This window comes from Takifugu rubripes, chromosome 9 (assembly GCF_901000725.2).
Source record: "Takifugu rubripes chromosome 9, fTakRub1.2, whole genome shotgun sequence".
Lineage (NCBI taxonomy): Eukaryota > Metazoa > Chordata > Actinopteri > Tetraodontiformes > Tetraodontidae > Takifugu > Takifugu rubripes.
The window spans coordinates 10104617-10128879 of record NC_042293.1 but is presented as its reverse complement, the minus strand read 5'-3'; the positions used below and the strand labels follow the sequence as shown (position 1 = coordinate 10128879).

The 24263-nt window shown below is 43.3% G+C and overlaps 1 protein-coding gene and 1 long non-coding RNA gene across 4 annotated transcripts; one reads left to right on the top strand and one right to left on the bottom strand.

Moving 5' to 3' along the window:
- Positions 1-675: 675 nt before the first annotated feature.
- Positions 676-14863, bottom strand: LOC105416927 (uncharacterized). 2 transcript variants are annotated; one of them, XR_964811.2, is made up of 3 exons: positions 14716-14863; positions 7871-8094; positions 676-1989 (listed from the first exon to the last, which is right to left on the bottom strand). It is a non-coding gene; the product is annotated as an uncharacterized lncRNA (long non-coding RNA). The 2 variants fall into 2 exon arrangements; XR_003889687.1 differs by having other exon boundaries at positions 7766-8094; positions 14716-14814.
- On the top strand, positions 14236-23959 carry stra6 (signaling receptor and transporter of retinol STRA6). Of its 2 annotated transcripts, none has more exons than XM_003967569.3 (18): positions 14236-14530; positions 16274-16658; positions 17429-17495; positions 17855-17937; positions 18431-18564; positions 18906-19072; positions 19474-19599; positions 20087-20154; positions 20384-20463; positions 20540-20601; positions 20679-20841; positions 20953-21028; positions 21399-21532; positions 21814-21931; positions 22069-22170; positions 22246-22409; positions 22914-23051; positions 23706-23959. In XM_003967569.3, the coding sequence occupies exons 2-18, from the start codon at positions 16588-16590 to the stop codon at positions 23939-23941; spliced, it is 1989 nt and encodes a 662-aa protein (XP_003967618.1). In that variant the 5' UTR covers positions 14236-14530; positions 16274-16587; the 3' UTR covers positions 23942-23959. The 2 variants fall into 2 exon arrangements, with proteins under 2 accessions (XP_003967618.1, XP_011605694.1); XM_011607392.2 differs by lacking the exon at positions 14236-14530 and adding an exon at positions 14734-14866.
- Positions 23960-24263: the final 304 nt, after the last annotated feature.

Genomic DNA, 24263 nt, shown 5'->3' with positions numbered 1-24263 from the left:
CAGGTGGGGAAATTAAACTGCCTAACCGAGAGGGGGATTGGGCACCACGGGTCCAGTGGCCAGAGCTGGATAAGGATCACACGCCCCAGGCAGACAGTTGTTTCAGCTCATTATGGCTTCCAGGACTCCATACTTTGCCTAACAGCTAAATAATTAATGCCTGCGACGTCCATATAACCTCTTCTCTAACCTTTTTGCAGTGTTTTCTCTCTCCATGCTTCTATAAATAGGAGCGTTTCCTGCTGAACACCATGGCCGTTTTGGTGCTTCTGCATGTTCTGCCAGGCTGAGCATGATTTAGAAACACACAGCCAAAAGTGTCATTTACACACAGCCTGTGTGAGTGCTGCTCTGCGGGGATGACCCAGCTTAAAATGTCATTGGCTGGAGCTCCTTTGAGAGCACACAAAGGTCACTGGTGACATCAGCTCCAGAGATCCTTATTGATTCCCGATCTTCCACCATTATTCCTGACAATTACTGATGGTATAACTGGTATTCTAATCCATTGGTGTCAGGATGTGTCTGGAATTTTAATAGTACAAATATGCACATATGTAATTCGGGAAATGGTACAATTGCGCAGCCTGAATTTTAATGCAGAAAAAGAATTTGATTATGTTCAATTGCGCTACACAAAAACACAACACGAAAGCAACTTGTAAAGCTGGGTTAGAACAAGGCGAATATGTTTTATTTTAATTGAAACGCTACACCCGATGAACACTAAAAGCCCTTTAAAAATATTACACATATGAAGATGTGAATACACAAAAAGTACGAAATGTCTCATATCAGTGTCGGAGTAATCTAAACAGTATAAAACACATCTGCAAATTTTTGATAGGCCTCAGCAAGAATGTTTTATAATTACATAAATGTTGACATCAGAGGAATCATACTAATACACACATGTGAGGGTATTTCTTGAATTCCAATGTGCCAAACAAACCAAAGTGGACAGATATGAGGCTGTAGGAAAAGGGTGAGTGTGTATGGAGCGGCCTGCAGCCTGCCTGGGCACAGATGGCAGCAGGGCGGGATGTACTGATCTGTACTTATGCCCACACGTGCATGTGCGCGTACACACATACACACACACACAAATCCTGTATGCATGGATGCATGTGTAAATACTGCTCTCATAAATAAACACCTACGCAGGTGCTGACCATGAGCCATTCCATACAGTGCAAAGAGTCAGAACCCTACATTCTCCTGCTCTCTGTCTTCATCTGGACTTCCAGTTCAAACAGCAGTGTAGAAGATTGAGACATGTTGATCAAAGGCAAGCTGAGGCGTACAGAGACATTCAAGGCCAAGCGAGATAATGAGAGCACAGGAACGATCAATAGCTCTTGTGTGTGTGTGTGTGTGTGTGGGGGGGGATGAATGTATGTAGGATGGACAGAGTCTTCATCCTACAGCACGAGAGTGGCATATTTACATGAGTGGAAGAGTCATGTAAAGAGCATGCAAAAAGTGCAGGAAGCCAGAAAACATTAGAAGCACTAATGTTCCTTATTAATATTCCCAGCACAGCCACACACCATATTGATTACTACCAGCAGCCATTTAGAGGTCCTCAGTGGCAAACAGACAGGCAGTAGGGACCAGAGTCATATAGCTAGGTGCTTAGACAGGAAGACGGATAGATAGGTGGATGACTGAAGGCACAGGTTCAGTACATCGATTGGCAGAAGAAGAGATCTCCCTCAGGGGGGAGCAGAGCCCTTTTAGCACCAATTGAGCAGAGGAGGGTGACAAGTTTTCTGCTTGAAGTGGAGAGTGTGTGAGGGAATGGCAGGATGGAGGGATGCAGGACAGAGAGGGGAGTGCTCGTCCACGGCGCTCTGTGGCGTGACAGACGGCGACGGCGAGTGACAAACAGAGCGCTCTGAGAGAGGAGAGGAAGCCATACTGCTTCTCCAGACTCCAGCTCCTCACCCCGGCTCTGGACGTGAGCCACGACATGATCGTCATCCCTCGCTGGAAAATAAAGGAAGAAAAGGACTTTTGTAATTCCAGGATGATCAGAATTTCTTTAACGAATGAAAACACAATGTGGGTGGCAACTGCTGTCTCAACAGAAGATGAGGGTTCTGACGCTCCCTCAGGAAATCCATTAAAGAAAAATAAATACAAAATGGGAGTCAATAGCAACGGCTTTGCTATTATTAGAAGCCTGGCAACACGGTCTGTAAATCACATTGTGGCTCCCAGTATATCCAGTTATATAAATAATAAAGCTGTGACTGGACCTATTAATGTAAAATTAATCCCTTTGATTGACACATAAAAATTAGCACTCATTAAAAGCAACAGGAAGAGAAATGCCGACTTAGAATTCTTGACATATGAGCTACATTTAGCAGAGACCAACACATCATTGTCCAAATTTGCATAAAAATCCGTGCATGTTAATAAACTATGTCAGAATAGCTTCATTCATTTAAAAAAAAAAAATAGAACACAAGTGTTCAGGTCCTGTCAAACGTTTGCTTGGGAGAAAAAAGCCTTCCAGGAACAGACCGTCTGTCCACTCACTGGTTGTTTTTTGTTTAGAAAAGGCTTTATTGAACTCAGGCCCAATATGCAGGGAAATGATAATTGATGTCAGAGTCCTGAGGTGCATTAGTGTATTAACAGGATGTGGCCATGCTGGTGTACATTTGCCTTCCCTGAAGGAGACAACCAGCCTTGTCCACCAGCTGCACAGCACAGCTACAGCATATTGATTATATTGCTCATGGAGGCAGAATAAAAGCACTCGTCTGACGGGCCTGCCCGAACAATGTGCGCCACGGTCGTCGAGCTTCTCTGAAAAGAGCGCCTTTCATGCAAGTGTAATTCAGGAAGCAGGAGACAAGCATGGTGCATCTCTGCTGGTCGTTTTTGCAGCAGCACAGAGATCTTTAATGTTATTCGGCATCAGCCAGGCGGGGAAAGATCAGTGGAAACATTTGATGACCATCAAATTCTCACATCACTTGATTAAGTTAGCATTTTAAATTTCACTGGGGGGAGAAGGCTACAAAGGAGGAAAACTGAGAGCAGGCACCTTATCAGCCGTTGATCTAATTAGAGCCTAATGATTTGTCGGTATTATAATTGCTTGGGTCCAGAATCTGTAGGCCCCTACGAGCATCTCAGTGGATACTCACCACCACCGGAGGATCTAATCCATTTATTGTTTAAATAGAGGGTTATATGCACAGGAGAATAAATCTAAATATACTAAGGGAGGGAATGGGCTACTCACCTCAAACCAAGCGAGACAAAGAAACTGTCATCCTGAGGCACAGACAGGCTGCCAGAGTGGGGCAGTAGTCCGTTAAAACAGAACCCAGTAGTTTTATAGCTAAAAAAAAATGTTCACTACGGAATCCCTTATATATGTAAGATGGTCTGTTTTAGATGGTTAGTCGAGCTCAACGTTATGACTGGGGAATTGAAAAAGCAGAGGGACAAACAGTGATCATTGTCCAGTGCTCTCAAGGGGGTCTTCTGATACTAAAGCTTCACAAATCAATGTTTATGACCACCATAAAAAAGAGAGATAGAAATCCCCAGAAGTCTGATTCATCCACGAATCTGATAAGAACAAATTAAATTCAGTCCACTACAACCTGAATGAACTGGAAACCAGTCGCCACATGCCATGTTCCTGCTGTAAGTGGTCCCGCACTTTGGTCACACAACACAAAAGGGGCCCTTTGGTTTTTATCATTTTTATATTTAGCAGTAATATTGACCATATTTACTTGTGTATAGCAAAGATGAAGATATCATATTCACAATTATGGGCTAGACGACAGATAAGAGAGAAGATGTTACAATTTTGGTTTATCTTTTTTTATATCAAGTCATATTTTTTGCTCAGTTTTATTAAAAAATGACAAATATGAAATTCTAAAGACCCTGAGGTTTTGTCTGGTGGTCATTGCTGGTGATCTCTGCATGAATCGAGGAGCTTTTGATTTATGCATTTCATTCAAAGTGTATTTTATGTAATATGGTAATCTTCAGAATCCAAAATAAAGTCTAGATATTAAAAAATGATCGCCGAGTAGAAGATATGTTAAAAATCCAGTAGTGGGTTATTTGAAGAAAAGGCAGCAGAGAATGTAATAGGACAGACGCAGTAACAGGGAAGGGTAAAGAAAGCATGGATTATTCATGTCAATTCCCACAGTGCAAACAGCTCCTTTTTGATGGATTGTGCCTGGGGCAGTCCTCGCTGCTCAATACCAACAGTCCCAGGCAGCCCAGCCTCGCGCTGCTGTGCAGCCGGGATGATGAGCTCTCCCAGACTCACAGACGGAGCCGGCGGCTCTCAGCTACCCTCTGCAGTCAGACAAAATGATGCTGTGTGGTCTGAGGTGAAGCTAAATTTAAAATGGAGTGTGAGGTGGAGGGTAGGAGAGGAGCTCTCCATCTGAGCTCACTTAAGCTTGCTTTAGCCCAGATGGAGAAGTGTAAGGTCTGTTGGTGATGAGAAGACAGGTGGGGCCACGACAGGTACTGGAAGGTCAATAACACAACACTGTTCAATGTGCATGCGTTCACCTGGAACAAAACCTAGCAGGAACGATGTAGAACCATCGCTGCAGATGCATACTTTGTGTCATATGAAGTTCTGTATTGACACAACACAAGATGGGGGAATTAAATGATCATTTTAGAAAATAAATAACACAAGAAAATAACAACATGCCAGTCAGGCGGGAACAAAAAGAGACAATAGTCAAATATTTATTCCCAAAATTGTCATAAAGTGCAGTAATTTTCCTGAAACAGGCAGGTTTACAGGAAGCTCCTCTAACATCATCGCATCAATGATGCCCTCAGCCTGCAGCACCAAAGAAGCTTTCTCTCCACAGGAGCCCTGAACTGAATGTGAACCTGATCTTCTTTCTTTTTATAAAAAAAAACCCTTCTATTTAGAAGAGATGTATCTGCAGACAGCAGCAGTCTTTGCCAAATTTCTCCTGGCAGGAGACTGAAATGACTTTGTGTCTAAAGAAACCCCACACAATGTCAGTCAAATCTAGATAACAAATGTTCCCTGCAGCCAAAAACAACCTTAGACAGACTAATGGTGAAGACTGTCTGATCCACTGAGGAGTAATCTCAAGATTTCACACTGGAACAGATCCCATGACTCCTCGGAGCATTCAGCAGGTGAAGATGGATGGTAAATGAGCCCACCTAATGACCAACAAAGCATTCAGAACACCTTAGCAACAGTGAGAATCCCACACGCTACAGGCCTGGCAACAGTCTGAGACTTTAGGTTCAGCCGATGAGCTTATTCTGTATCACCGAGGAGGCAATCGTGTGCTATAGAAGCACATGGCTGGAACAAAGGATGTAGGACTGAGATGCTGCCTCTGCTGGACCATCAGTATTCCCACCACAGTCTCTCATCGCACTCACCAAAAGGCCCATGTGTAATTATTCTGTCACTAACGGTAACAGCTAGACACAAATATACATTCAGTTGCTGATATTTTAAACCTGTACATGTGTAGTCATCATATTGTATTTGGTGTTTTACTGTTAAAATGTAGATTCTGTCTGCAGCACAGCAGCTGAATGGAGGGACTGTGTGTGTGTGTGTGTGTGTGTGTGTGTGTGTGTGTGTGTTCTTGTACTTGCTACATATTGATTACCAAAAGCAGCATTCCAGCAAAGTGAGGACATTTTGGCTAGTCCTCACAAATTTATAGAACTGTTTGGGGGCTAAGACATGGTTTTGTTAGGGTCAGGGATGGGGGTTAGTTACGGTTAGTTACGGGACGGTTAGAGTTAGTAAGGAACTGGGTTATGCATTGTGTCCTCACAACGATTTACAAGGATGTGTGTGTGTACAAGGATTTGCATGTGGGTCAAAGTAAGCCCATGCAACAACGTTAATACTTGCTTTAACACATATTTGTTTTGCACATGTCAACTTCATCACCACCTAAACACTACCTATTCTAGTCACTTTATTCCCCATAATATGGCCATTTTTCAGATTAGATTAAGAAACATGACTGAGAATACCCCGTTGATCATATGATCACGTCCACCCAAACCTCTGAACGGGACAATCAAATATGCTCCCTCTCCCTCCTGCATCCTAATCCCTCTTAGCGAGGATGTAAGGAACGTGCCACCTGCTTCCAGTCATACAGCTCTGGGCCCTGACTGCCCTCGTGACACCAGACTTTTAATCTTGTGAGTAAATGCATAGCTTCATCCACATGCCATTGCTGCATCCAGACTCCCCCATTCTATTTAAAAAAAAAAGATTTTGCTCAATAATCTATGCTTCAGATGAGTGTAATTGCTTTATAGTTTATATTTTATAAGAAAAGCCAGTTGGATTGGAAAAATCATAATTTGCAGGCTTTGTGTAATCAGAAATTTGGAATTTTTTATTGGTTTTGGTGACACTTTGCCCCAAGTCTTGTAAATATTTTATAAAATCACTGCGAATCCATTTCATGATGTGTTTCTCAGACTTGTCTGCGTCACCACCCCGCACCAAACTCCACGTTGCAAAATACATTTTGCATGAGGCTGAGTGGCGCACGACATGACGACACAGAAGAACACAGTTTGTGTTGAGCGGATTCAAACGCTGCCATCTTGTCCTCCAAATTAATTCAAACAGCGAGTTAAACATCAGTGAAAAGTAGAGCAGCAGCGTTCAGATGGTTCTCTGCAACAAAGTTGCAGCCTTTAATCTTCCTCTCTGTTCGCCGCTCTCAGGATAACTTAGGTTGTTTAAACAAGGATGGAGATGTCAGGTAGCATTAGCATCCAGACAGAGTCTGCACCCAGAGGACTCAGCAGTGCCGGGAAATAAACTCGCTCATTAAAAATGCAGGCTCTTTGCAAGCTTCCGTCTGCTTTTGGGAAGAGGGATGAAATTTTATGGCCAGGATGCATTTACCAAAGCGCCGGTTTAAGTTTGTGTTCGGGGCCAAAAGATAAAAAGACATCAGAGCCACACGACCTGAAGGCCAAGGATGATTCTGGGTGGTTTGATGAAGCTGTAGAGGATCCTTAAGTCTTCCCTTTAAAGCTGCATTTAATATTTACAGAATACTAATAAGACTGTGCTAAAAATACACACTTCCCTCTGGTTAAAGCTTGTGCAGTTATAAAACGAGGATGTTCGCATCATTCTATTGTTTGCATGCTGCATTTGTTTGCATGCTGGTGCATTTCAAAAACTTAAGCCTTCATTTTAAATACTGAAAATCTATCACCAATTAGCTGAAAGGTATTTGTTAAATACAAAGTACATTTGACATATTTGCAATAAATTGTCCTGTTATAATGCCGGTTTTAAACGGTATGTAACACTGTAATTACAGGTAATGTAATTGTAGTAGAATGTAAAAAATAAATGTGGAAAATTTATGGCAGAGCTGAAGTTGATATTGTTTTCATTAATGCAGATTATTTTAGTTCGATTCTAAACTCTAAACAATAAACTGGTAAGCCATGTTTATCAAATGGTGCAAATTGCAATTCATCTACAATTCTAATATGACTCAATGCACCACAAACTGTAGTTTCACAACAAACCAGTTACTTATGATTCTATTGTGCGGCTGCGATGCCTTTTGTGGCTTTGTTTGTGATATCTGCCTCCCTCCACAGCCGCTGAACACTGACTTTGTTGGCACCTCTTTGTTCATATATTGTAAAACAAAGGATTTTTGTTGTTCCTCATTCCAAGAGCTCCCCCACCCCACACACACACCTCTGAAAGCCCCCGAAGTTGGAGCCTGGCTGGCCTGCCCCCCTCTCCTGCCTCAAAGCCGGATGCAGATGAAAAATTTATGACCGTATGCCTTGAAAACCTCACATTCCATTTGAAGTGCTGCTGTTCCTCTGATGATGCCCCCGCTGATGGCGCCTTCAGTGGGACAGATCTTTTCCTCACGGTGGGGGTGCGATTCAGGGAGAAATAGGGGGACGTGTCCACGCTGATATGCTCCTCTACTGGCATTCATGTTTCGGGGGCAGGTTTTTGCTCGCTCCTCCTCTGCAGATGTGTCTACGTTCCAGTCAACAGGAAAGCTGGTAATGCTAGCCAAAAAAACCCAAAACAGAATCAATCTAAAATAAACAGGTAATTTTTGTCAAATCATTTTGGAAAAGACAATAAGAAATTGCAAAAATAAAGAGAGAACCTGTACATTGTAAGATTGATTGAGGATTTAATTAGGAAATCTATTTAAAATATACACTAAATGTACACAGGAGCAGCATGACGGACTGACTGCAGTGATAAATGCAACATTTTAAATGAATGTTATAACATCCTTTCAGAGAAATGACCCTCATTTCAAGGCAAAGCACGAAGCCGCTGTGTCCCGACACCTCCCCATCCATCGGCAACACAAAAGAAGCAGATCGAAGGGAAAATATGTGGAGGAAAAGCAAAGATGCAGGGAGTGATTAAGAACGGCATTGTTTCATGATGGTCTGTTTGAGCAAATGCAGCTTTGAAATCTTTTAAAAGCAAACAAAAACCAAAACATTTACAATTCAGGACCTCCTCAGCTGGTACGCCGCTTTTTGGTGACATGTGCAAATACTTAATATTAATTGATATTTGACTTGACAGAAAAAGCTCGCTCTTGTGCATCAAGTCACATCGGTTCCTAAGCAACAGGTCATTTCACATCGCCGCCGAACGAGCCGCAGCAGCTTTTCATCGTGGGGTTTCAGAAAGTCACAGAGAGTGGCAACCTTGAATCAATTATTACTGTTCAAAACCAATGTTGGCTTGTGTGTTTGTGCTGAAGTGTGTGTGTGTGTGGTGTGGTGGGGGAGGCTTTGACACTTGCCACTGGAATAATGGTTTCTACACAATGAAGCAGCATTCATCCTCAGGAGCAAGGTCTTCTCTGGGCCCACCTGAATGAACATTCTGCTGTAAAGTCAGAGATCTCCAGGCTGCAATATTGATATTTGACAAGGTGTCTACTGATAAGAAGTCATTTACAAGAAATGCACAATACGCGTTTCTGAATAACACAAAAAGACGAGCATTTTATTTATTTTTTTGCTGAAGTTTTTGTGTAGACTGTCAGATAAATCCATCATAACGTCCCTGCTAACCTCTTCATTTTGTCTTCTTTTGTGTACTTGGTTTCAGGCGTTCATTGAAGTCACTGATAAGAACAAAAACAGTTTCTTGCAGTGGTTTAACCTGATAAAGCTGTTTTGGACACACAAGCAGGCCAATCAATGCACTCCGAGATCAAACTGACCCTGTTTAGACTTCTGGTGGAGTTCAAGGTCCCCATCCACGTATACTTTCAGGGAAAACCTGTATTCAGGTTTGACAGATTCAACAACGCTGTGTGACAATTCCATGCATGTGTGAGTATAACTCAGAGCTGCAGGATGTGGTGATAATGTCCTTCTCTGGACATTCATAAAAAGGAAATCTATTCAGCAATTCAACACGACAAATTTCATTTTAATGAAGCAAGTTCATATAGTGACTAAAAGTATTAAGTATTTCAAGTATTTCACGCATGTACATGCACAGTACGCATGACAACTGACTTTTACTCTGAAAATTACAAAGAAATCCACAAATAATGAAATCAAATTGCATGAAACCAAGAACAGACATTATTAATTCACCATTTTCAGCACAGGCAGTATTGGATAACATGTGGCAGCCGATAATCTGCTTTATTCTGTTAAGACTAAATGATAAAGTCGGCCATGTTTTCATCTTGGCCAGAGAATTCTGCAATAATAAACAAATATCGCTGCTGCAGCCGATGGACACAAAGACACCGCAGCCGGGGTCTCGGGAGACTCCGCAACGTGGTCAATAATTCAGAGCAGAGTGAGGAATTACATGAGGAGACAGACAGATGGTGCAGAGTCAAGGAAAAGAGGAGGAAGGAAAAGTGGATCTCACTCCTGTTACAGGTCCCTGACCCAGAGCAATAACACACCTGCAGGGGATTTTCAGGGATTCTTGCTGTCAATCAACAATACACTCATAGGGAGTGTGCCGTGTGCACCACAGAAGAAGAATTCCCTCAAATTTTCTGTGTAATATCAGATCATCTTAGCTGCAGGCTGAAGTGGATGAGATGATCGACAGTGACGCATCGATCGGCCCCGGCAGATCGCACATGCAAATGACTGCGGACGCCATTTGCATGCGTCTGTGTTAGCGGCTTAATAACAGCGTGAGTAATGGCGACAGATATTAAACTGGCCGTGTGTACGACTGACAGGAAGCCTGACAAATGAGGAAGGATAATTACGTGCAAAAACTAATCCAATACAGGCCACAGAAAAACGGACAGACGAGGAATCTGAAAATACAGTCACGCACCGCTTATTAAAAAATAGAACACAATTAAAAGATATGTTTAGCTGTAATTATTACAGCCAAAGACACTTGAGCCAAAAAGAGACCATGCAGTGCATATATACCCACGATGAACTGAAACTGCATTTATCATTTCAAAGATTACATACACTCTAAACATACAGCACTGCTGTTAATGAATTCACAGCCTCTCCCCTCAGTGTGTGTAGCATCAAGGTTAGAGTGAAGCCACAGCTTTGAAGAGCACAATCCTTTTCTAGTTGAAGGTAAACAGCAGAAGGAATGTGACGTCTAAATGCTGCTGCCTTTCAGCTAAGAGGGGGGATCTGACAATGCAGCAGGTGCAAATTGGCTTTTTTTTATAAGCATAGATGTTTTTTATCCCTGCACCTGTTCACCTTCTTTTAAAAAATGAAGATAAACGTGTCTGATATCGGCTACAATAACAATCCCTCTCTAAAATGACTGCACCATTAAGTTAACGGGGGCCTGAAGCGCCGCTACCCCTCCCCATTACCTACGCCACCTCTCATCTACTCTCACACATGCAAATGTCTGCTGCTGGAATAATTACAGTCTGGGTCAGGAGAAAAAGAGCTGCTGGAATTCTCAAGCTCAGAGGAACGTTTTTATAATCAGACTGAGCTGTGAGCAACCTGTGCATGCATAAGAAATCACTTTAAGAGAAGGATCATCAAATTACAGCCCAGAACAAGGTCAGATGTGTTTCTTGATTAGTTCATTTTAATCGATCAGGAAAAGGTTTAGGAGATTGGTCTGCACTGCAGAAATGACCTAAAAGTGCCAAATGTTGCTTTGGTGATCAATTCCTTCGAGCAAACACAAACTCCGATCCTTTTATTTCTCTACACACCTGTTAAAGCACAACACACGGCCCTAATTTATGAATTGGCCAGACTGGTGTCGGCTCGTGTTTACTGAAGCCTTATTTATGGCTGCCAGCATTCCTCCTTTAATGTTAGCTGAAGACATGCATCTCTGCTCTGGCGCTGGCATGTGGTCAGCAGCCTTTTGCTAATGGAGTTTGGCGTGACTGATCTTCGCGGGCTGTGACGGCACGACTGCGGGATTTTTCCATCAGCTTCAGAGAAAGGCGGGACTCTTCAGCCATCTGGCCATTTAGGCTGGGCAGACATTTAAAAAATGACGGCTTCCGACACTTCTCATTTCTTCAAAGCAAATGCTGCCATCCATTAAGAGAGACAGGAGGGATTGGAGACGTGTGCAACAGTAACCTGACTCTTCTTCATGCTGAGCAGGTTGGCAGGAATGCCTGTCTTACTCTGGTTATCATAAAGGGAAACAGATCTGATGGAAAAGGACATCAATTCCACCTGTGTGGCCAGGAAGTAGGTATTCAGACTCTCATTTAGGAATTTCCCCAACATCAAAGAATCTTTCCCTGCTTAACAGGCCCTTCCTCGCGGCTGTCGATAACCGAGACAAGCTCTCGATTCAGACTCATTTCAGCAGAGACGTGCGAAAGTCAAGCACCTCTGAACACACACGTCTGCGGCCTCAGACGGTGGATACATTATTCATCAGAATCCAATCTAATGTGTGCAGACCAGGAGGGATCTTCCACAGCGAAAGCTCTGGCTGACATTCTGCTCAGCTCACAGGTGCGCAAGACAAACCACGTGTTGGATTTAAAATAGAGCAGAGAGCAAAGGAAATCTAAGGCAGATACAGGTCCGATCCAGGGTTATTCTGCAGACGGCGTGATGTGCCGGACCGCTCCTTCAGTACATCACACGCTATATTAACATTTATTAAAATCAACAACAACCCACCCTGAGCCTCCGCAGACATCATGCACATGAAAAATGAGAGAGTTAAATCTAATCTGTGTTTTTCAGCCCCCTCCGGAACGTCTTTTGGGACAATTTGGCAAATCGCCTATTGATAGCAATTATGTCGGGCACGCTGGAGTGAAACTGCATTTCATTAAAATCTGTGAGATTTGAGAAATGCAAATCCCTCATCAAGAGGAAGCTTGTTGGACAGAGAAATCCATATTCATAGCACGCTCGAACAGTGTTTGTCTGGATTTAGCGTACAATGGTGCCATTTCTCATTTTGGTGGTAGGAAACGTGCAGCCAGTGCTTCATTTTCCCCTCTATTGTTCTCCTCATTATGGGATGGAAAAAATCTATATTCCCATCATTCCTTGGTCAATATTTGGGCACTGCTGAGTTGCAGTTTTAGATTTTGCCGCAGGCGCGATTAAACCAAAATGGCAATAATCGTGCCATGTGCTGTATACCCCCCGTGCAGAAGCACGTGCACGTTCAGGTGGACCAGAGAGAGAAAGAAAAAAGAAAAAACGTCATAAAATTAGCTCGAACCACTCCTGCCGACAGGCCGACATGTGTTCTGCATAAAACCACTTCATCATTCGCGGCGGAGCACTTTTAATCAGCAGTTGTTTTTGTGATTTAAAATCTGAGAGTGGTTGAACAACAACTACGTGTGACAGACCAATCAATTACAGCACAAAGTACAAAATTTCAGAACAAAAGAAATGGGCCAAGGGAGAAAAAATTGAAAAATATAATGGAAACAGATCAATATGTTAAACTTTTAACCTCCTGATTTGGATTTGAAACTGCAATATCAACAACAAACACACGAACATGACCAAAGTCAGGAATGCTTTGATATTTACAACAATCCGGACCATCCAGGTCCTCTCTACAAGATCTTTATATGAAGAAGCAGCATTCAGAGCTGGCGGTTTCCCTTTGTGGGGCTCAAATTGTACACCCTAAATCATTCTACATGTGCTTATTGAATAATGTATTTACATGGTAAAAGGGGATCGCCAAGAGGTATTTTCTGGATTTTACCTCAGGTTTAATGGGAGGAGTTCATGAAAATCAAATCACCTTCTCCAGCGTGATCCGCCAGCGTATGCTGGTGTGCTCTAAAGGGTCTGAATAGAAGATTGCTATACAGCAGTTCGGACATAACCGTGCCTGCCCGCCATAAATTCAGGGTCCTTGTCAGGCAATCGCAGCAGGATTGTGACAACCTGGCGTGGCACGCCGGCGTGTCCGCAGCAGGGCAATCATTACTGCTTTAATATCATCAGGGAGATTTGTACTTGTCACAAGAACCTTGGATGTAACAACTCCTTCTCACCTTTCATAAGCTGGGGAAATAAATCTTTGGCACTGCAATAACAGTGATATATCAGAACATAAATGAGCCCTGGGACTGAAATTGATTTTTGTTCTTTTTCTTTCTGGCTGCTCAACCTCAGATGTCAAAGTGCTGTCTGGAGTCTTCACAAGCAGAAACATTTCATTATAAAAGCTATTCATAGCTATTCAGATTTATGGGACACATTTCTCCCAGCCCTTTTCAATTCACTCGGTTCCTTTTTTGTGATCGAAAAGGAACTCAGCTTATGTTATCAACTGGGATCACTAGGGTCAGACTAGAGGTGAAAATACATGTTTGGTTTTTTAACTGCCTCGGTTGCCTTATTGTGGAGCAGTAGCATCATGGCTAACCTGTACCTTTCCACATTTTTATAGCAGCAACTATAGGATAAAGGAGCCTGATTTTATTGTGAAATCTACAATTGCCGCTGTCAGCAGAGATAAGCAGTTCCCACTTGTCCACTCTAATGTACATGTTTTTTCCACCTGGAGCGCACGCAAATCCAATTATGTTCTAATTGAGTGTTACAAGGCTCATTGATTATGACAGAGGCAGTGCAGCAATCTGCATGTTGCAACACCTTGATTTACAGCCTCCAGTGGTCGACAGCCTTGCATCTGATTGACTTGTGAACTGTCACCTTGCTCAGTCTTGACATGAACCTGACTTGAAATGTCTCTGTGTTTCACAGCAGTTGCACATTTATGATATTCTCACAACGAGATAGAGAGGGGTCAAAGTCCCAGAAGATCCATGTGAGGAGTTGGGAAAGTTCCTCTTGAATTGGTGTCCTGTTTATGGAATTATCCACCCCCCTCGTGTGCAGCAGAAAATAAATCTAAACTCAGCTTATTGGAATCTCATCTACCAAACAGTTTAAAGCCTGGTTCCAGTCGCAGCCTGCTTGCACCCATGTTGAAACCCTGCACGCCTTCCTGGCGCAAGTGCACACCTGCAGGTGTTTGGTAAGTAGCCTCACACGCTTATAAAGCCGGCCGCGTGTTGCTGATATCGAGGCGTATGGATGAATTGCTGCCCTATAATGAGGCCGCCGTGCGTCGCATTCATGCGCGTAAACGCCTGATTTCTAGCGTAAAGTGGCAAATAGTCGCGCAGGCGTGGAGCAGAAAGAACAGGTAACGGAAGTTACCTGCTGCAGTGGCCCCGAGTGTCTTTGGTGTCCAGCTTCAAAAGCCCGAGATGTGCGTGCGTGAAACTGAATCCTCCGCTGTGCCAAGCGCAAAGACACAGGGCCGCTCTGTGGGGAAGAGGACAGCAGAAAGTGTTCTCATCGGCACATGGTGTGTTTCATCTGCTTTTGTTGCCCGTGTTTCCGGTTCAATTTTGAAATAAACGATTAGTACGACTCCAGATTCGTAACTCGACCACGTTTGTTTTTACTTGACTCCTGCTTAATATTTCCCTGGCAAAAAGGCTTTTTTCCTGACTTCCTAAACCTGAATCTGTCTGGCCCAATCAAACCAGCCCTCGGTCGCGTAATTGTGAGTGTTCAAAGCATTCTTTGTTCAGTGACCCCTTCATTTGCTGGGCATTTTGATTTGGTAGCTTAAGCTACTATGCTTGAGAAACTTTCTCAGGAGTGTTTGGGGGGGGCGTCATGACAAACTGCCTTCAACCTGCAGCCCCTGAATGCATCAATGCAAATATTAAATACACACATCATAGGTTATGTCTGTGGTGATGCTCACAATTTTACATGTGCTTCCCTGCACTAATTGTGTTTTGGCTCTTTTCTAAAGGTTATTTTTTTCTCTCCCTTCCCTCCTGACTTAATTAGAACATAAAGAAGAAAGGGAAGGCAGTCTAAATGTAGGAATAAAATTAGAAGTTTGGCTAAAAATGTCAGAAGTCTTTAGCAGGAAGCTGATCTGACTATGATTCCAGTCTGGGATTTAATATGTAACAGAGATTTTGCCATGACAATGGAGCAAAGACTCGGCTCAGTGTACTGAAACATGTACAGTAATAAGAGCAGCATAACCCGAAGCAAATGATTTGGTTCTTGCCACCACCTTATGCTCATTTTTCCCATACATTTCTTTTACTTAAGGTCTGTAATTCAGTTCTAAGTCAAAAAAGCTTTTTTTTTCTTTTACAGAAGTCCTGTTGGTGCAGAAATTGATTTTCAGAGGTTTTGTATATTACATTTTTGTCAAGTTACTGTGTTAAATTCCGTCACACTGGATAATTCTCTCCCCTTAAAGTGTTACTCAGCGTGTACAGGATTGTCAGAATGACCTCAACATTCTGACAATCCTATAGCAAACGGACTGTTGGCCTGCACCATGCATGAGTTTACCTTTGACATGTTTATATCATCGGACCATATCTGGTGGAGATAAAGAACTCCACTGACTGAAACCTTCCTTGATCCTTATCAAGACAGTTTAATCTGCATGTTTGTCCAGGAATGGATTCATTTCCCTTTTGGGGGGGGGAATATTGTATTAAACAAAACTGAGATTTCCCCTTTTTAACCTATGATCACCAGTCTGATAAGAGGCTTCTTTGCTTTGTTTCACCCACAGTCTGAAGTTGTATAACTCCACACCCTGACAGGTCTAATAACACAGCCCCAAAAGTGGGTTTAATCCCAGTGAGCAGCGGGCGGCCTTTCAGATTGGCTGCCCACGTCTCTACGTCTCCCTCTTTGTTCCCTCACTGCCCCCTTCTCGCTCTCTTTCCAGGGTGGTGGTAGCTCTCAGCTGAAATAGGGCCTTCGTTGGGCGGAGGCAGCAGGCTGCAGCCAGGACCTGTCACATTGATCTCAGCTCCACCGTGGGACGAGGTCAGGGCACCTGAACGCAGGCAGTTGGGGAGACTAGGAGTGTGTGACTGAGACGGGGAAACCAAACGCTGAGAGAGGACGCCGCTGCTGCAGCAACCCGGGACCGTGAAAAACTTTTTTCCTCTTGAGTCAAGTGGATCACAGCAGAAACTGTGGTTATAAGTATCCCAGTTTATTTCACAGACTGGACCTGTTTCAAAAAGAGAAAGCACAATGGATAAATATGATCCTCTGGACTACGAGTACCCAGACTTAGATCCTCTGCCTTCAAAAATTGAGGATGAGTAAGAATATCAACATGTTTGTTTGTCTCTGTTCAGTTAGACTGTCTCATGTTTATGCCTTAATATGGAGATTACCTATAAAACCTGTTGATTTTATATAGACTTTATCAGGTAAAAACCATGACAGCATCAGTGAAGCAAAGGTTTGGTGTAGATCCAATGCATACGCGCAGCCTTGTAACATAAAACCTTTGACTCAGCTCATCCCACAATGCAACAGGGCTCTCACAGTACCAGTCATGTCTTCTCAGGGGGTTTACTTGCTGGTTAGTGTTGCAGTGAATTCATCTAATGGCTTTTGTGTAAATTTATAGTCTGCGTTGTGCTAAGCGCTACTTTCTCCTCAGGACTCTTGGAAAATGTGACATCATCTTAAAAGTATAAATTGATAGCACCAAATTCAAACGTGACACAGTGTTTAGACAGACTTGAGGCTATTGTGAAAAACATCAACCCATCAGCCATTTCTGCATCCCCAGACTGGGAAGAATAGCATAGGATCTTCCTAAATAAGCTCAAATGGGTGATATTTATAGGTTGTTCTGCTTGTTACGGTAGTAATGCCACCTCATGACCAGGCATTCCTGTTCTGGTGTAAGCTGGCATTTGTTGTTGTTCCTGTGTTGCGCTGATACCAATCCGTTTAAACGCAAATCTCCGCAGGGTTTTAGCCGCAAACTTTCCAGCCATGGGTGTTTCTCGTGATGACGTGTAACTCTGGCTCAGATTGCCGTTTGCCGCACTCTTGTAATGTTTTCCCTATTTTTCAGGATAATCTCTCCATGTGACCCCACGGCTGATGACAAGCTCTACCACATAATCATCACAGCCATATCTGTAAGTGGCCACAAGACAAATTAAACGGTCCAAAACACCCTTTATCTGCTGTTGATGACCTGTTTATCACAACTATATTCTATTTGTACCTCGCTTTGAAAGATGAATCGCATTGTTCGGCGAATTTCTCACGCCTATGCTCCTCAAATGTGTCCCAGGTCGTGACAGGTCACTGGAGTTTCACCGGTTCAGTGATCCTGACTGATGACAGTTCACTCAGGCCACATCCTCGGGGAGCACAAATGAGTTACCGGGTTGTGGCCTGATGTGGCATCAAATCATTTTATTTTCAAATCTGAAACCAAGCGAGGCCTCAACACCAGGGATGAAGGATGCTAACATGTATCTTCTCCTTCCAGTGTGTTGTAATGCTGATCCTGGTTATCTTATCCCGGCGAATGAAGGCGGGAGACAGACAGAGGGGCCTCCTGGGTTTACTCAGGTGAAGCTGGATTTTATCTCATTTATTTATTGTAGACTCTTACAGGATCATAGTAGGGGTTTTACATGTTCTTGTGTGTAGTTCAAATGGGAAAAAAAGCTTCAAGTCCAACCGATTCTGTTGTCTGCCCTTGGGCAATGACTGCCCCAGGGTTGCTCCATCCGTGGTGCTCAGTGGGCCACCGACAGAGAGCCAGTGGGTGAGTGAGTGTTCCAAAGACTAGAAGCTTTCACGCCCACTGAATCGGCTCTGGATTTACTCGCTTTGGCCACTGATGGATTTTCTTGTTTCAGGCTTATTTTACACAAAAGGTAGAAATTCCCCCCCAAAAAAGCACTTTTTATTTGGCGTTTTTAGAGTCAGTTCTGATTATCGTTAGTGGGCTGATGCGGCTGCTGTGGTCTTTTGTGTCATTTGCTGCTCAATGAGAGTTTCAGTCAAGTGTGAGTCTGGTAACATGTGGGCTCCAAATACCTGCTGTTTGATTTCACAGTCCAGTCAACTTCCTGGATCACACGCAGCACAAGGGCCTCGCAGTGGCCGTGTTTGGAGTCCTCCTGTGCAAACTGTGGGGGCTCATCGTGTCACCCAACCCCCTCCCCTTCACCACCGACACACACAACAAACGTGAGGATGACAACCAATTATTTATAACGTTTCAATGTTGTTTCAGTTGTACCAGTCGGCTGGTTCCCCGGAAGCCTCAAAGGTTCATCTGTGTAAACATTGTTGGGTTGTTTTTATTACATTTGCAACAGCAGTTGCTTCTGGCTAATTGATAAGCATCATGAGCTTTAAAATCACTGTAGGGAGTCAACGCACGGTTACTTTAGCTGAACAAAAGAGGCAAAGTTCAGCATAGCAGCAAATAGAGTCACATTTGTTCTTTTTTTCCCCAGAATCCCTGCATTAAGTAGTATTTCCCTTTAGTAGATCTTGGTTTCCATTAAGGTTTGTTGCACTTGCAGAGAACTGGGTGATTCTGGGAGTCTTCTTCTACCCTGCACTGTACTACCCTCTCCTGGCATGTGGCACTTTACATAATAAAGTTGGCTACGTTCTGGGAAGCCTCCTGTCGTGGACGCACTTTACCGTCCTGGTCTGGCAGAAAATTGACTGTCCCAGAACGACACTGGTGAGTAAAGAGAGCTTTTACTCCACCTGGGTTTTCAGGATTAAGACACACAAACTGGTTTGATCTGGACCAATTGGGCACCAGTCAAAGCAGGGCCGTGTAGAACTACACATGGACTCTTTCCTCCAGTATCCACATTGTCTAGTGTGCTGAACGGCTCAGAGTCCAAACAATTTGTTCCACTGTCTGTTGGTGTTAATCGGGTGGCTTTGTCACAGTTAATCTGTTTAGTGTGAGTGAGCTTGTCATTCGGGATTTGGATACTTTCTTAATAGTGCCAGTGTCTTCTTTGGTATGCAGCAGATTCTGTTGGCAACAAAAAGTGCCCAATAAATGAATGAATTATTTAAAGAGAAATTACATTTGAAGTTTCTGGATTTATCCCTCTTATTCTTTTGCAGATCCACAAACACTTCTCCCTTTTCTCCAGCCTGCCCCAGATAGTTTGCCTGGCCTTCCTTAGTTTCCAGTACCCCCTTCTTCTTTTTAAGGGTTTCAAGGACACCGAACAGAACAAAGGTTCAGAGGTACGTTTCCATCACCATGGCGCCACATAACACTTCAAATCTGCACGTCGATTAAGCTGGAATTATGAAAACCAAACTTTTAAAGAAGCCATTTCTTCAGGGATCTATGCATTCGTAAGCCATGCCTGCTGTTCGGGGTGCTTATGGTGCTCATACAGTCGGGGTCGAGTGAAAACATGGAGTACAGCCCAGAATGCCAGTTGCTTCATAATTTTAAGCAGATTTGACGTAATTGGTTTACTTATGTTCCTGATCAGATTATGAAAAGGTTACCTTGTTTTTTCACCGAGGAGACACAATACGGCTGTTTATTTGATACTAATCTCAGCGTGGGTGTGACAGAGCTGAGGCGACACCTCACAGGAATGTACAACACTGAATCTAAAGAGGTTTAATCACATTGCTCTTTGGGTTAGGCCACGCCGTCTAATTTGGGGTGTTTTACACACAAATCTCTACTTTTTTTTTTTTTTTACCCTTCTCCTAGGATCTCAGTAGCAGCTACTATAAAGACTATGTGAAGAAAATTCTCAAGAAGAAGCCCAGCAAAATGAGGTACCAGGATCCAGCGTCGGTGTTTTCAAAATAAGAGCATAGAGGGTTCGCTTTTTCCCTTTTAGTGAGCTGGTGTCTCTGGTTGGCAGCTGATGTTGCTCATCACTGATGTCCATCACATCACAGGATGTAGGATTGTGTCATTTCCTGGGGAATAAAAAAACAACCTAATCATTAAAGTCTGATGTTAAATGCATAATTTTAAGAACAAACTTTTGGGAATTTTCAGCACATCGAGTGCAGAGTTGCCAAAGCTCCCTCAGAGGATAGTCAATGCCGTGAAGTCATACATTTACATGCCAGAAGAAGGTAAAGGCATCTTTCATTCAGTTATTTGTAATTTCACATCAACATTGTTTAACGAGGTTCTTTTTTTGTCCAACAGCGTTCTGTTTTCCACTGAAGCTGGCGATTTCTGCTGTGGTGTCCTTTATCGCACTGTATCAGGTAACTGCACAACGACTCGGCAACAATCACAAACGACCCGTTACCAGCAGAACGCTTTAATCATCTTCTATTTTCAGGTGGGCCTTTTGCTGATTTCTGCAGTGGTGCCACATCTGCAGAAAGCCCGTCTGGGAGTGGATGAAAACATCGCCAATGTTTTAGCTGGGTTCAAGATTACGCTGTCTCCAGACAGACACGAAGTGGTTAAAATAGTCGTTTACTACATATGGTGTGTTGAAGGTGAGCACGAGCAGAAGTAAGGGTACTCATTTTCAGCCAGGTGTTTTCTGCTTTGCGAACATTGTTCCAGAAACAACATGAATTCACACTAAACGGAACGTTGTCCTGCAGTGTGTTACATATCTGCCATGGTCCTATCCTGTTTGGTCAACCTGCTGATGCTCATGAGGTCCATGGTCCTCCATCGGTGAGAAAAGAATTCTTTGCTTTCTCTGCCTTTTTTTCCAATGATGTCTATTTAAATGCCAATTTGTCTGAGAATCCTGAGGTTTGCTTTTACTTAGTGTCATGATTTATTAATAACACAAAGAGCAGTAAACCTCGAGACCGAGAGAAAAGCCTTTATTCTTGTGTGATCGCTCCAAGAATTTCAGCTGATTAGATAAGGAATTAAATTACGTGCCAGTACGTCTCAGTTAACATTTTTCTGTGTTGTGTATTCTGGTGGTGTTCCCACATTTTACACTGAATTATCTCCCACTGTTGCAACAATTTGAGTCCATTCCCCCTGTGCATTGTGCTGAATTATCTTGAGCACATTTCTGTTTCTGGTGCAGAGACAATCTCAAGGGACTGTACAGAGGGGATATCTATAATGTTTACAACTGCCAGAGAAATATGAGGGCTTCTCGGCCAGCACTGGTCTGCTGGATGGGATACACAGGCTTCACAGCTGCTCACATCTGCATCGGTACGTATTGACCTCACAGAAACAACTGTAGATTATCTAGATTGTTCATTTTAATAAGATTGAATTGTGCTGTATTCTGTCACTTCCTGTCTGTCTGTATGTTCTAAATGGACTTTTTAGCAACTTATTTACTTCGGGTCAGCTTCATAATATGCTCTTGATGTTTCCAGGAGAGGATTAGATGCTCATCTTCCCCATCATTGTGATGTGGGAGGGAGGGATGGTGTGATTTTTTATTTTTTTTTGGGAATGTTGGTCATAGTCTGATCTTTTTTCTACAGGCATGCTAGTCCAGACCATGGTGTTCTTCCTCTGCCTTCTGGTGGGGGTCTTCCTCATCATCATCCCAATTCTGTACAGGCAACATCTGATCCTCTTTCAGATGCTGTGGAGCATGTGGTGAGCGTCGCTGTGGAACATGTTCACGCAATACCTGTGGTGTCGTTTACATCATCTTCTACTGAAAAAGAATCCTTATATTCTGTGTTCTGTCAGCTTTGACGACATCATTTGTAACTTTCTTTTTGTGCTTTCAGGCCCTTCTGGCTGATGATTCTCCTGTCCGTGTTGCTTCAACACATTGTCGGCAGATTTTGTTTCGTTAAAAAAATAGCAGGCACAAGAGACCTGGACAACAGGTGACCCGCCATACACGTTATCGTTAACCGCTTTTACATGAAATCATTCTGCATACTAATGCTTCCTATCTGCAGGGCGAATTTGTTCCTGCTGACATACTTGATGTTTCCAGTCAATGTTTTGATTGGAGTGTTACTGGGGGTGTGGCGCATGATCATCACAGCAATGTTCAACATTGTCCACATGGGGCGCATGGATATCAGTCTTCTCAACCGTAATGTGGAACCGCTTGACCCAGGTTAAAGATTATTTGTTATTTTGTCTCTGTCATTCTTAGATGAATCACCACTATTGCTCTATTCATGTCATCATCGGATGTCTGTGGACACACTGGATCATTTAAAAGGTTCCACCACCGCGTTCTCACCTATGCGGATCTTTAGTTTAAAGAGAAGCAGGTTTTTTTATGTGCAAATTTACCGTCAGCCCTCCCACTTAGGGGCTACAAACACATCACCTCTTTACTTCACATACCAGCCACCAGCTGCAGCTCACATATCTGTATTCTATGCAGGGTGGTGGGAGCTGTAATTGCACACGATCCCTAAAACGGCTGCAGATTTAATACATCTGTCACCAGGAATAAGCAGGTGGCTCGAAAAGAAAAGAGAAAGTGTGATTATGTGACCATTATGTGTGATTGCCTCAAAGCCAGTGTGAGGGTGGTTTGGGGGGGACTCTCCTACATGTTTATTGCTTTCACCCTGTCAGACTGACGCCCCCTCCCTGTGTCTGTCTGCAGCCTACCGCTGCTATGCTCATTATCTGAAGATTGAGGTGAGCCAGTCTCATCCTGTGATGAAAGCCTTCTGTGGGATGCTGCTGCAGTCCGTGGGCCAGGAGAGCGGAGCGGTGCAGAGGTCACGGGATGCAGAAGAGGGTCTGTAAACACCAAACAGGCGCTCTTGGGGGCTTAATGTATTTATGTATTGTTTGTTGGTAAAAACTCCAGAACCCAGTCTGGCATTGGATCATAAGCAATGTAAATCTTGCTTAAGGAACTTACATAAAATGATCTGTGTAGTTTCAGGATTATTAATTTTGCTGACAGAATATGCCCCCTCTGTTGGTGCCGCAGAGAAACACGTTTGCTGCAAGACAATGTAAATTCTATAAGGAATTAACAGTTGTGAACGCACTGTAGTCTGTCCGAGCTGGAGCACTTTTCCAATTGTGATTTGGAGTGTTTACGTCTATGGAGCAACAAATTACGAAGAATAACATATTATATTGCAAAGATTAGTTCCTGACTAGTTTATTATGTCGATGAGCTGCACTAATTGCCTGTTTCATATTCATGTAGCCCAAGGGGCTTAAGTGTTCATTGTGATAATGGCAAGCCTAATACGCTCCCATCATGTTTAGAGGATTACAATATGATTGCTTTCTATTATTGCTCTTTCTATAGAGGCTGGTCCTGGGTGGCCAAAAAGAGCGCCTTTCGATCCATCTTAGATTAAAAGTGTTATCTATTCTTGTGACTGAAGGATTTGTACCTACTGCTGATGCTATCATGATGTCTGAATGTCCTCAGGGATCCAGCTCGTCCAGCAGGAGAAGAAACACAAAGTTTCCAGTGCCAAGAGGGCCCGCAGGCACTGGCAGCTCCTCTACACCCTGGTCAACAACCCCTCCCTAGTGGGCACCAGGAAGCACTTCCAGCGTCAGACAAGAGAGGGCTTTCTGAACGGAAGCCTCCACCAGAGGAACCAGGAGGCGAGCAAAAAAGCAGCCGCAGCCAAGGAGGCGGAGGTAGCTGCCAGCAAATAAACATGAATGTGACCCTGATGGAGGAAGTCTGTTTTGGCTTTGGGAAAATTTTACAGGATTATTTGTCTGAACCCATTAGAGAAGTCCGCATTCTGTCCAATAAGTGCACTTACAGTTCCGTGCGACATGAAGATTTGTGTCCACACCTCCAATGTCTCGGGTGTGCGTGTGCAGAGTTGCACAATCGCTTGAAATCTCAGTCTCATTTTTCTGAAACGTCATTGTATAAATCAATTTTTTTTTAAAAATTCAGTTACCCAGCATGTGCAATCCACAGAGGCAAACTTTTAAGGGGTACAGGTGACCTAATTGAGGTATTTAT

Excerpts from the sequence above, each read along its gene's own strand:
- stra6 (XM_003967569.3), top strand. The coding sequence starts at position 16,588 with ATGGATAAATATGATCCTCTGGACTACGAGTACCCAGACTTAGATCCT. Across the intron at positions 20,155-20,383 it reads AAGAAGCCCAGCAAAATGAG|CACATCGAGTGCAGAGTTGC; the intron begins GTACCAGGATCC and ends GGGAATTTTCAG. Across the intron at positions 21,533-21,813 it reads AGCTGCTCACATCTGCATCG|GCATGCTAGTCCAGACCATG; the intron begins GTACGTATTGAC and ends TTTTTTCTACAG.